We start from the raw sequence: 12,174 nt of genomic DNA on the forward strand, positions 1-12,174 counted from the left end.
TCACCAGGTGACGTGCCAGCCCCAAAGCACCATGATATTTAAATACGTAAATTAATGTTTTACTTCGTTGATTAATATAAGTTTAGTCTATCACGCGAACAAAAACTGCTAATATTGTGGTCATAAGATGGCCACAAGAGTTCCTCGTTTCCCAAAAGTTGGGAAATGAGAGGGAAAAATATCCGTTGTGTTTTAACAGCCTTGTAAAAAAAGAAAATGATTGCGTTTTTCAAATTTTGCGGGCAGTTTTGTAAAAATTGCGGCCTTTTTACAAAACTGACAATTACGCGATTTCTTTGTAAATCGCAAAATCCTGGAGGGTCTTTCAAGACATGCTGTAAATAGAATATGGGGTGTAAGGACCGTCCATCTTTTTAATTGCCTCCTTTGACTGTTCTTTGCAAATGGCTGTTTTTCGTTGGGTAATTTGCTTAGTAGACCCTCCTTTTTAGGTCGAGCCTAGCACAGCGCGCATGCCCTGCTCGAGGAGAGGGCCTCTTGGAATCACTCCAGACATTCAGAAAGCTTTCAGAAAGCTTGTGCATCTGGTTGTCAAATTCTATTGGCCTTTGCGTGTGGCTTTCAAAAATTGAAAGGACGCAATTGGCCAAAGGCAGGTGCATGTCCCACCTCTTCTTAAAATGTTCACTCCCATGGCGTTTTGCTCTTGGGAGCAAGCAGGCTGGCAGCTGCATTCCTCCTTGGTCAAGTGCTTTCGCTTGTTATCTACTAAAGCAATTTATTGCCTTTCCGAACGCTGCTGCCCTTGTTTAACCTAGTATCCTGTTACTAATTGATTTTAATGCCCGCCCTGAAATGCTTGCGCTTGTTAATTAAGCGCCGCTGCTTGTTTACCGCCCTCCTCCCGGGGAGGTCTTGACATCCACATTTTCGTTGGTGAAGACATGCCCCTCAGCTGCAGAGCTGTCTTAACAAGATAAGGCCGTGGAATGGCTCCAGGGAGTGCTCTGCTTAGTTTCACCACAGACCTCCCCCCCCCCACCGCCCGGCCTTTGGCCACTTCTGGGCCGTGAGAGGAGGTGGCTGTAACCGAGGCCGCATCGCCTGGGGTGCATTCATGGTGCACATGGGTTGTTTCGGTTCACGCCGGGTAGCACTGCAGTCATTGACTCTGCCCCAGCCCTACCCTACACTGGCTTCTCTCACGCACCACCCTGTTAGGGTTGGGCTGGGCCAAAATACAGGCACGATTACCAAAACAAAACACACGTTTGTTGTAAGCGGTCTGTTTTAAACAGCAATAAACCAGTAACATTATGTAAACTGTATTCGGGACCGTAATCGGGACCGTGCCACTTTCTTTTCATTTAGCCGTTAATTGGGACCGTGCCACTTTTTTGATGCAGTCTCAGCTGGTTCGAATTTTTCAATCTCGAGAGCGTGTTTACACCCTGCCTAAGCGCATATAGTCAAAGGGTACGAACAGACTACCCAGTACTGCCGTGCTATGTAACTATATCTGTTGTAAAACATGGTCGTAGGCTGTAGAGCGGCATCTGTCACTTAGTAACCGTGAATAGTCGGGTCCAGTGTCACTCAGTATGTCGCTCTATTGACAACCCTGGATGGGCAGGACAGGGAGAGCGAGTCATCTGGAACAGGAATGGTTACGATGGGAGCATGGCGGCGCCTCAGCTCGGGTCACATAGCAGCTGATGAGGGAGAAGACAACATGGCGGCCACGGTCAAGGCTGTAAGCAAGAGGAAACTTCAGCCCTCACGCACCGCCCTCACTCTGGTGAGTAACTGCCACACTCGTAACGGCATGGGCTTTTGTTGTTGAGGTGTGGACCGCTGTTGTGTATTCTACGTTGCACAGACACCATTGATCCTTTTCCCCTTGAGAATCTAGGGCCTGATGCATCGAACGAGTTTGTCAGTTCTGTGTATGTGAACAAACAACTTTAAACAATACGAGCCCCGGTTTGATTTAGCGGTTAGGCCAGTATGCTTCTTTGGTGGATGTCTCAATCTTAGCAACCCTCATTGTTGTTACAAACACGTTTAACATCCCCTGCACCGCACAGTTGCATTCTAAATCCCCGCTACTTTTTTGCAAGCTTCAGGAGCTTCCCCTAAAAGGGATATATTGAAATTACACGAGATGTGTTGCTATCATATTATTTAGCACCTCTCTCATCGCTCCCGTTTTATCGAATCATGCTGATGTGCTTATCTCCCAGTAGGTAGACTCTCGAAACTGTGTGGTTGCTTCTCTTTGCAACCCCTTGTTAAGCGTACCGTTTCATATTCTTATATTTTCGCGATTTCGTATAGCAAATGCATTTCCTTTTAGACCAGCTATACTACGTCCTCTGGTGAATGAAGCATCAGAGCACTGATGTATGTTAAGTGTTCAGTAACACATATTGAACACAGCTATTACCTAAACCGAATTACTGCACAGGAGTGGATGGACAGCCCTTGCTTCCGAGGAAGGTGCAAGAAATAACCGATGTGAACCAAACATAACATGTGCAAGCGTTGCGCTACTCAAAGGGGCGCAACTTGCTCTTCAGCTGTGTTCCTGTGCCTCTGTTTGTTCTGTACGGTTTCTGATTTATGTATGTAATTGTATTAGATTCAAAGCGCTTTTTTCCAGATGTATGTCTGATCCGTGTTTCTCATGTCTGCGGTCTCATACCACTGTGTGTCGCATGGCTCTATCTGTGTGTGACTTTTGCGTCTGTTTATATCTGCTGCCCATTGCCTCTGATTGGATTCAGGTCCCAGTGGTCATAGGTCTCTGCAGTCTTCAATCTATCGGATAATTGTGTTAGTGTCCAGTCTAATTCTGGGCCTGCAGTCTGCAACGTTTGATATTTGTGCCTGCAATCGCCTCCTCAGGGCTGTAAGCTTTTATGGACACTGTGTAAAATATTAAATCAAATAGTGTGTATTAAGTACCTCATTATTCCATATAGCTTCAGTGTCTGACGCAAATCAGCTTGCTCTATGTGGAGACATACTGTAAGATCGGCTGGTTTCTGCTGATTTTGTCAGGAGATCTGTGATCTTCTTTATTTCGATCGATCATTCCATATTTATATTACAACATTTGGGCCTACATAGAAAGAGGCAGATAACATGATTGTATCCAGTTACCAAAAATGCATTCTCAATGCTATTTATCGAAACATCAATTTAAATGCAATGGTAGCAAACCTTAGGTTCCAGTTTTTTGCACTTCCGAAGGGGATTTTTTGTGTTATTTTGACCGGAGTCCTATATGGAATTATATAAACCAGAGAAATGACGTCTCTTTTTTTCAATTTCAAAGCGTGGAAGGTGATGTTAATGTATGGATTATCTTGCGTGAATCTTAATGGGGGTCAATGCCTACAGGAGGACTGTCTTATATACCAATTGCAGGTGGTGTTAGTGTTAATCTTCTGTGCCTTCCCAACGAATTCAAAAGAAATTCATGCCATGCGAACTAGTGCACAGGTGATTTATAGCTGAGAGGGAAAGAAATGTCATATCTTCTCCTTGATATTGGAGCGACTAAATTGTGCCAGTTTCTATTAAAAAATTTATAAAAAATGGTGGGGAGCAAAAATGCCCTGGAGTTTGTCATTTTGTGCTGTAATCGTGTGGAGCAAATATACTAGAAATCAGCATGCAACATTTTCTTCCACTCACTCGTTACGGGTACCGCAATTACCTTTTGTTCTGATGGTCAGCTTTTATCTCTGAAAACTGATTCAGCGTGTGCTGCGTAGGCGTACCATTTTCGACACAGAGAAACCGGAAATGTGAGAACCGGAACCCGCTTAAAAGCTGATTTTCTGACCCTCACACTTCCTGTTATCTTTGCCTGGTGCCTGAATTTCCTTTTTGGAAACCTACTTTTCGGCCTAAGATGTTTTGTATTCACCTAACTTTATAGAGATGCTCTTTATTAATTTTGCTGCGCTTGCAGCCAAGAGATAGACATGGGCCATGCCTGTGGAATCATTTTCATTTCCATGTTGGGGTGCCCTTCCTCCTCCCACCACCACTGCCTGCCCGTTGCCTGACTCGGTTCTGAGTGGATGCACCAACAGGGCAGAGAGGTGGCCCGCCCCTTATTGGACACTTTTTTAATGAATGTTGTTGAGCTTGCAGCCCGGGGCTTAGCTGAAGAACCTTGTTACTTCAGATTGTCAAGCAATGGCTCGCTCCAGCCCTGGAAAGCACCAGGCTTTGTGTGTGTCGGAAAACATCCTCATTGTATATGGCTCACGTCAGGCCCTGATGCCCTGCAGGTAAAAAAACAGCCCCCCTTCTGAGTGGAAAGCACACGCTTTATTACATAAAATAAGCTTGGGGCAGAAGAAGATTTATTTTTGTGAGCATCGCATTCGGGCTCACGGATGGAGGGTCGGTCCCAATAAAAGGGGCGGAGCTTGAAATCCACCCTCTTTTTCTCCTCCTGTTTTTTTAAGGGAGATTCAGCTTGTTTAGGACTTGTGCCTTTGACATAATGTTTCACTTTTACTTCAAGCCGCCAAGAGAGCTGTATTTCTTGGTGCACATGACATATAGGACCAAGCAACTGGATCCGTCATCTGTGCTTTAAGTGCAGTCCTCAGTGGATTCTGGCAGAGAGCGCTGCTGCCCGCGCATCCCACAAGAGGTGACCTGGCATGTCCGAGAGTCCCCATCGGAGTATTTACTACCCTCCTGGCTGCAGCAGCACGCAATTCAGTAAAGCTGTAAATACCTTCCATCGCTGTCCTCCAGCCTACAGTGAAATGCTGTCTTTTTTGGACATTTCTCTTATAAGGGTTTTATGTGATTAAAATCCGTACCTAACTATAACATTCTGTAACCTTTGTTTTTGAAGTGATTTTTTTAATATAATATATTGTAACAAGGTAGAACTATCTCTGTCACTTAGTTTTGTACCTAATCCCTTCTTTAAGTAGGTTTATCAAATGAGTGTAAGTGACTGGACTGCTGCTTCAGGGGCTGGGGTCAATTATGGTTCTATATCCTATATAGAAAGGTACAATAGGAAAAAGAACAAAATGCTTCCTTACCTCAACAGCAGGCACAATGTCAATTCCAACTGTTAAGAATTCATCAAACTTCAAAAATGGATTAAAGCAGCTTCCAACATCTATTAATCGGATTTTGCCTGGAAGGTGTGTCAAGCTAAAAACAAACATACATATACGTTCAGTTGTGCAGTTATGGTGTATGTGATGGGTCAAACTCACTTTGTAATTGAGAGAAAGCAAGAATGACAGCAATAAAACAGTTCTACATTATTCAATGAAAATACCATGGCACAAGCTTCCCAAGTTCCCAATGGCCTACTTTCGCACACTGTGCCTTACTCTGATTTTATTTAACCACGGTGATGTTACAAAAAACAATATCCAAGGGGAAAACAGATGAAAAGTAGTTTCCTTACACAATAATAAGCAAAAGGAGACATGTAATCTTGAAATACCAAAATATTTAGTATGGAAATGCATACATTTTCAAACCATGTGGTCATGTTTAACAATCTTAAATTTAGTCAACCTAATCAGGATATGCTACTGGCAAAGTATTTTTGTTTTGAACAAAAAAAGGCCGACATTAAAAATGATGGTGTTTGTACAGATATTTTTTCTGCACAGAATGTAGGCTTCAAGAGCAAGAATCTTTCCCTGCATAGTGTACTAGGGACATGAACAGACTGGAATACAGAAAGATTAGATAACATTTCAATGGAAAACTGTACTTTCCAAATGCAGGAGCCTTTGGCAGAAAAAAAATCATCCATTGCCAAAAAGGCACAATAATAAAAAAACATTTGTACTGTTATGTTCTAAATTGAACTGTTCCTCACAATTGAAGAGCCCTATTTTAGAATAATTCAAAACTGAAATTAAATGCTGCTGTCTGGAGCTTATACCCTCCTCCTCAGACATGAGTTGCCATAATGATAGCACACTAAGTTCTGGCAGCCTGCATAGCCTTCAATTGTTGCAACATTTCCGCTGGGTGCTTCTGATGTGTGCCTTGTGATGGGACAAGTATCGAGTGTATATTGCATAAATGGATGTCATATTAGGCGGACCACCAAGTTTAACAGAGTATATATACTTTGATCCTCGTTGGGTTTTGTGAGTGTGTTATGAACACCTGTTTTCTATCCTGGCATATATGATTGAATCTTTAATTGAAAAGGTTCTCTGGCACTGGTATTTTTCATGGGGAGAAATGAGGCAGGGCCCTTGCATACGCCACTATGCTTCACCACATTTATGTGCATTTATAGTTGCTTTGGTTCATTTTCCACATACGAAGAGTTCCTGAAACTGCACCTCAGCCATCCAGGGAACAGTCTGTTGATCACTGTGAAAATAAATGGCTGTAGTGTGGAGGGCAGACCTTTAGCGATGTCTTATTATGTTGGTACACCACCAAAGAAACAACTTCTTGCATGCTGTTACAGTTACTTTACTTTGAAGGACTCTCGACATTGCACCCATTGTTCATCTAATTCTTCTTCTAGAGGCACTAATGTATTTAAGAAAATCATGACAACATTGTACCCAGATTAAGGCTCCAGGTTTTCTGTATTTGCTGAAAGAAACAGGAGGTGTTTTGCACATGAAGCATGTGTTCGTCCAAAGGTAAGGCCTTCCCTTCCTTGGTATTCAAAATGGCGCCTAAGAATTGTATCAGATTAGCTTGAAAGAGAGAGGGCTTTGTTGGACTCTGAGGCAGTCGGAGTCTGTGGAAAAGCAGCAGTCAAGCATTGGTGGAGAATGTTGCTTGGGACAGATCTCCCTTATAAGCCATTCATCGGAGCAATGCCACCTCAAGAGCCAAACACTTTGAAAAGATGCAAGTGGAAGATTTTAATCTTTAAACTACGAATTGGTAGTAATAATCGGCTACTTCAAAGTGGTTGTACTTCCTGTGCCTTGATTGTACTACGATATGAAAATATGAATCCTGCAAAGCAAACAATGCTATGTGCTCCCCCTCCTGTAGGAGCAACAGGATTTCTTGATGGTTGACCATCCAGAGAGATTGTTTTTTTTCCAAGGTAGTTGTCTAGATTGGTTACCATTCTTCGAACTTATATATATATATTTTTTTTTAACAAAAACAAATGTCTTGTAGAAGCCCTTGCTTCACTGAGACTGAGGATAGGTTTGAAGGCCCTCTTAAGTAACACGAAAAGGATCTTTGTATAGGAAGATTTTGTTCCTGTTGGTGCGGGGAAGGAGCAGGTTATGGTTGGTGGGGGTGGTAGCACAAGGTGTTTATTTATTAATAAATTGATGTTGTCACTCTACCAGATACACATCCCACGTGACGCAAGTGAGATGGGATCATTTCTGAACAGGAAAAGACCCTCCACTATTAAGCAGAGGCAAAAGAGACGGCCATACTTATAATGTGAGAAGGATCATGGTGTGTGAACTGCTGCTGACAAGTAGGCTGGTAGTTAAAGTTGCAAGAAGAAGTGTTTTTCTTTTGACTTCAATGCAATAAAGACTGCTAACATTAGATAGAATGTTTTCTACTCATTACATACGTCAGCAATGGAGATAAGATTAATCAGTTCCAATATGGCTATTCCCACATTTGTAACTTGTGTTGCAGATGATTGATAAGTAGAGAAAATGAAGGATGTAGCATAGAGATTGGAGAGTTGTTTGTGAGTTCGGGCCACTTGTCAATCAATCAATCAGGCATTTATATAGCACACTACTCACCCGTGAAGGTCTCAAGATGCTAATTTTGAAGGGGGGAGAGGAGGGGGTTCAGCTCCATGATCATCCAAAGAGCCAGGTCTTGAGATCCTTTCTGAATAGGTGTAGTGTCAGGCTTGGTCTACTGCTGAGAGGGGAGTTCGTTCCAGGTCTTGGACACGATGTAGGAGAAGGATCTGCAACCCGTTTTGGCCCTGTGGATGCGGGGGACCACAGGGCCAGAACGGGTTATCCCTTGCAGTGGTTGGGAGGTATTGTGCTTAACATGGTACACACCTCCGGTGTCATACCCGTAACTGTCTCTCGGTGGAGAGAAAGTGTACAAATAGAGAGGACGCACGATTCAGCTACTGCACATAGCACTAAATTAAACCTCTGACAAATTGGTTTGAATAGGGCTGTCAAGCAAGAGGTGGGTGGTGTTACACTGGAAACTAGGGTAATCAGGCTGTTAATTAGCTCAATATTTGCATGCCCTAGGACATTCTTCTGGACTTAGCATTTGCAAGATCTTTGGAAATCCCAGAATGTATGACAATGAAATACCACTTGTAATACAAACACAAAAGCTATTTATACTACACACAGCCATACCAACCTCAACAATCAAAAGGTAAAATAATGATGAGCTCAACACATATCAATTTCCTGAAGGTGGGGAAGTTAGGAGCAAAAACCTAGCATATAAATGTGAATCAGGAAAGAAAAATCATGCTTTTGACAAGAAAATCAAGGACGTTGTTGAAATTTTTTCACATCCAGGTTAATCCATTGAGAAGTAGCCCTCACTCTTTAGAAAGTTAGGGATTGATTTACACTGTGCTTTAAAAAAAAAAAAAAAAAAAAAACGAGGAAGTGTATTGGGTTGGAATTATTAGGAAGGATTTAGGATCTTGAGAAACAGGATACAGTGGCTAGAGCTTATGTAATTCGTAGAGAGTTAGGCAGAGCAAAGGGGTGGCCTCAAATTGCCAATTTTCCATGGAATGGAACAAAAGCTACTGAAGAATGAACTGCTTCTTTATGGTCGGGTAATAACGCAAACACATCACTAGTTTAGAATCACAAATTTGACAAAATAAAAATATACATAAAAACTAGAAATGAAGACCGAAAAACTACATAATAATACACAGAGAAACTTCCAGTTAGTAAAGCTCAAGGAACCTACAACTAAAATGAAATTCCTTGAGGATTTGCAGTATTGAACACATTGGCTAGTGTAGTGACTGACCAGCTAGTATCCAGTCATTGACTACCAGTGGCTGACAATTTACTGATCTATTGGAAAGCCCCATCTTACAGGAAGAGATGTCTGCTGCCAGTGCTTATTTTCAAACATGAAGGCACCCATGATCATATGAGTACAATGCATTCTTTCACAAAACATTTAAAAATAATCTAGCTAAATCGCTGTGCCAAATATTTAACTAAGTAACACTACTGAGCACAGTTATGAAAACAAAGTCTAAATGTTCTGAATTTGATAATTAAGGCAGGTAAATCTCACCAGAGAACTTTTTAGTACACCAACAGAACCATAAATACAATTGCACCAATTTCAGCCAGTTTTCATGAATACCAATGCATGCTGAAACACATTTAACCATGTATAATTGTTGTATCTTTCCTTGCACATTAAAAACAGATTCTGATATGATTATCTTAAACTTTACAGGCTCTGTTTTTTCGAAACATCTACAAGACATCCCTGGTGAAATACACTGAAACAGATTAACCCAACAGTAACTTTAAGTAGTATCTTCAAGTTACTGTGCAGTATCTCTCTCTAACAAAGCACCCACCAGTAAAAACTATTCCCACTGCTTTCTGTTGCTCAGAGTTCCCTAAATTACCAGAACTATTTTAAAACGGATGCATAATTGAGTTTAAAATACACAATAATATGCAAAGATGTCTTCACTGGGTAAGGAAGGAGCTGGATAGGTGAGTGTGGATCATTAAATGTGTGCGTGAAAGACCATTAGTGAGAAGGGCAGATTGTGAGCTTACAAGTGGGTTGATGTTAAAGACAGTAACTTATTTAGGCACTTCTGATTGTCTCAATAAGAGTGTGTGCATATAAGCAAATCTGTCAGTTACAGAATGAAAGGAGAGCAAGCATGCCAGAGACAGTGAGGGCCTATTTACGAGGACCACCAGACTCTGGAGCGTGGTGGTCCAGCCACCACCGAACCGGCGATCTCACCACCCAATTAAAACTTTGGCAGTTAGACCCCCATTGCACCCCCGCAACATCCAGGAAACTGCAGGTCCCTGGCAGTGGCGCAGCAGTTATGGGCTCAGCAATATGCTGGTGGTGCTGCTGCGGCACTGCCATGCATATTACGAGTTTCAGTATATTTACAAGTAACAACCTAGGCAATCAAGGAGTGATAACATTAATGAAATATGTGTCTCTAAGTTAAAAATGACAAATTCTTATAATCAATGAAATATAGACAGTAAAGAAACATTTATTCTTAAGAATTCTGAACAATGTTTCTAAACATATCTTTTTATATTGTATTATATCTCATTTATGTGACATATTTTTATAAGTAATTCTTGGTATGTCTTCATTACATGTATATACAATTATCTTTTGTAGGGTATGACCTCAAAAAGAGAGATGTAGCAAAGCATGTACTTACATCTGTTAGACGGAATTGCTCTAATTTGTCCGATTTCGATAGACAGGCTGCCATCATGAAAACAACATTTCTAGAAAGAGGTTATCCTCACAGATTAATAAGAGAATCCTATAAAAGAGCAAGATTTTATGATCTAGTATGTGTAACTAGACACTACACTGAATGCCAAAGTAAAACACATAATTAATACAAACTGGCATATTCTAAATTGCAACCCTACCAATACCAACAGACTAGAGAAACCTCTCTATGCCTACCGTAGGAATAAAAATCTTAAAGATATCATGGTTCACTCAAGATTTTCAGATCAAAACACAAACTCTTCCTTCATACAAAAATCTATTGACGGCAAAACCCCGATAAAAGGAACAATCCGATGTACAAATTGTATGTCCTGTGATTCCATCATTCCTGGCGAGACACTCGTACATAATGGATTTAAAATTCAAGCTAAAAACATGTGGAACTGTAAGACACAAAATGGGAAATATATGATTCTTTGCCCATGCCAACTAGGCTACGTAGGAGAAACGTCAAGGGCAGTACAAACCAGAATAGCAGAACATCGCTACTAGCTCCTCTAGTTAAACATTTTTTAGAATCACGACATAAACCAGAAGATCTTCGCTGGCGCGTCTTAGAGAAAATCAATATGCCAAATGATCTTAATGGAACCAAGATTCGTAAAAAAACGCAAAGTATTCTGGATTCATTCGCTTAATACATTTAAAAATGGCCTCAACAGTGAAATGCCATGGGAAAACGCTATCATATAGGTATTTATAAAATCCTATGTATTTTTTACATCACATCATAGGATAACCTAACTGTAAACTATGCCATATATTGACATCTTTAAATTCCAACTCCATGAATCCAGCAACTTGCTAACTTAAAACTAAGTTGAATTAATCATTACCCGTCATAGAATGTTATCTCCTCCATTTGTGGCCCTATGTTGGCTTAATTTTTCTTTATTTACAAATAAAGAATGTTCACGACATTTTATCAGTACAAGCACATCTATTAATATTTTTTATTTAATATAGATAGAGAACCTAGTAACATCCTTGATTTTTTCTATGTCCGTGGCTAACGAACGTCATACGAAATGTGACTTGTGTTCTCCCCTTGATTTAAATGAATCACACTACGTCAATCCTCACGCAATACTACATACACGCCATCGGCGAGTAGCCTTAACGAAAAGTAAGTAGTGTTTTCCCTTGGATTCGAATGAACCATGTTATGCCACTCCTCTTGCAATGTTAGATATACACTTTCGGTGAGTAGAGTTTCACGCATCGTCGAAACGCACTGCGTACGTGCCAATTACGATGCGCTAATAAACGATGCCTGTATTAGATAAATGACAGCTAATTACCACAGCTAATCTTCGCCTGTTACCGAAGGACGTGCCGCGATCTAGCGAGGGAAAGTTTTACCGCATATACAAGCTTTTTATCGAGGTAAGATCCAATATATAAAACCTGGGTAGCCGTTTACCATCGATCATAACATAATGATACGTTTTTATGCTCCCATAGATTCAGGCCACATACAGACATACTCAATGGTTTAAGTGCATGTAAATTCTTTGTAATCATTGCGCTCTTAACCATTTAGAGAAAACGCTATTTACCATTACCCTATGCTAGCAGATATGTGCATAATGACCAGGTATTATTCTACTTACGAGGACGTTCCTAGTCAACTATACACGTCCTCTCAGTATGTAGAGAATTACCCTTATTAATGTACTAAAAAAAGAACTGACAAACAAATCTATAGAG

The 12,174-nt window shown here is 40.9% G+C and overlaps 1 protein-coding gene across 2 annotated transcripts in view; it reads right to left on the minus strand.

The window, feature by feature from the left end:
• SAMTOR (S-adenosylmethionine sensor upstream of mTORC1) overlaps positions 1–12,174 on the minus strand; it is an 83,670-nt gene that overhangs the window by 31,233 nt on the left and 40,263 nt on the right. For both annotated transcript variants that reach the window (XM_085653175.1, XM_085653176.1), the window contains one exon: positions 5,046–5,160. In XM_085653175.1, coding sequence (XP_085509301.1) covers positions 5,046–5,160 — 115 coding nt within the window. The remainder of the gene's footprint in view (positions 1–5,045; positions 5,161–12,174) is intronic.

The sequence above is a fragment of the Triturus cristatus genome, chromosome 4_1 (assembly GCF_964204655.1).
Source record: "Triturus cristatus chromosome 4_1, aTriCri1.1, whole genome shotgun sequence".
Taxonomy (NCBI): Eukaryota; Metazoa; Chordata; class Amphibia; order Caudata; family Salamandridae; genus Triturus; species Triturus cristatus.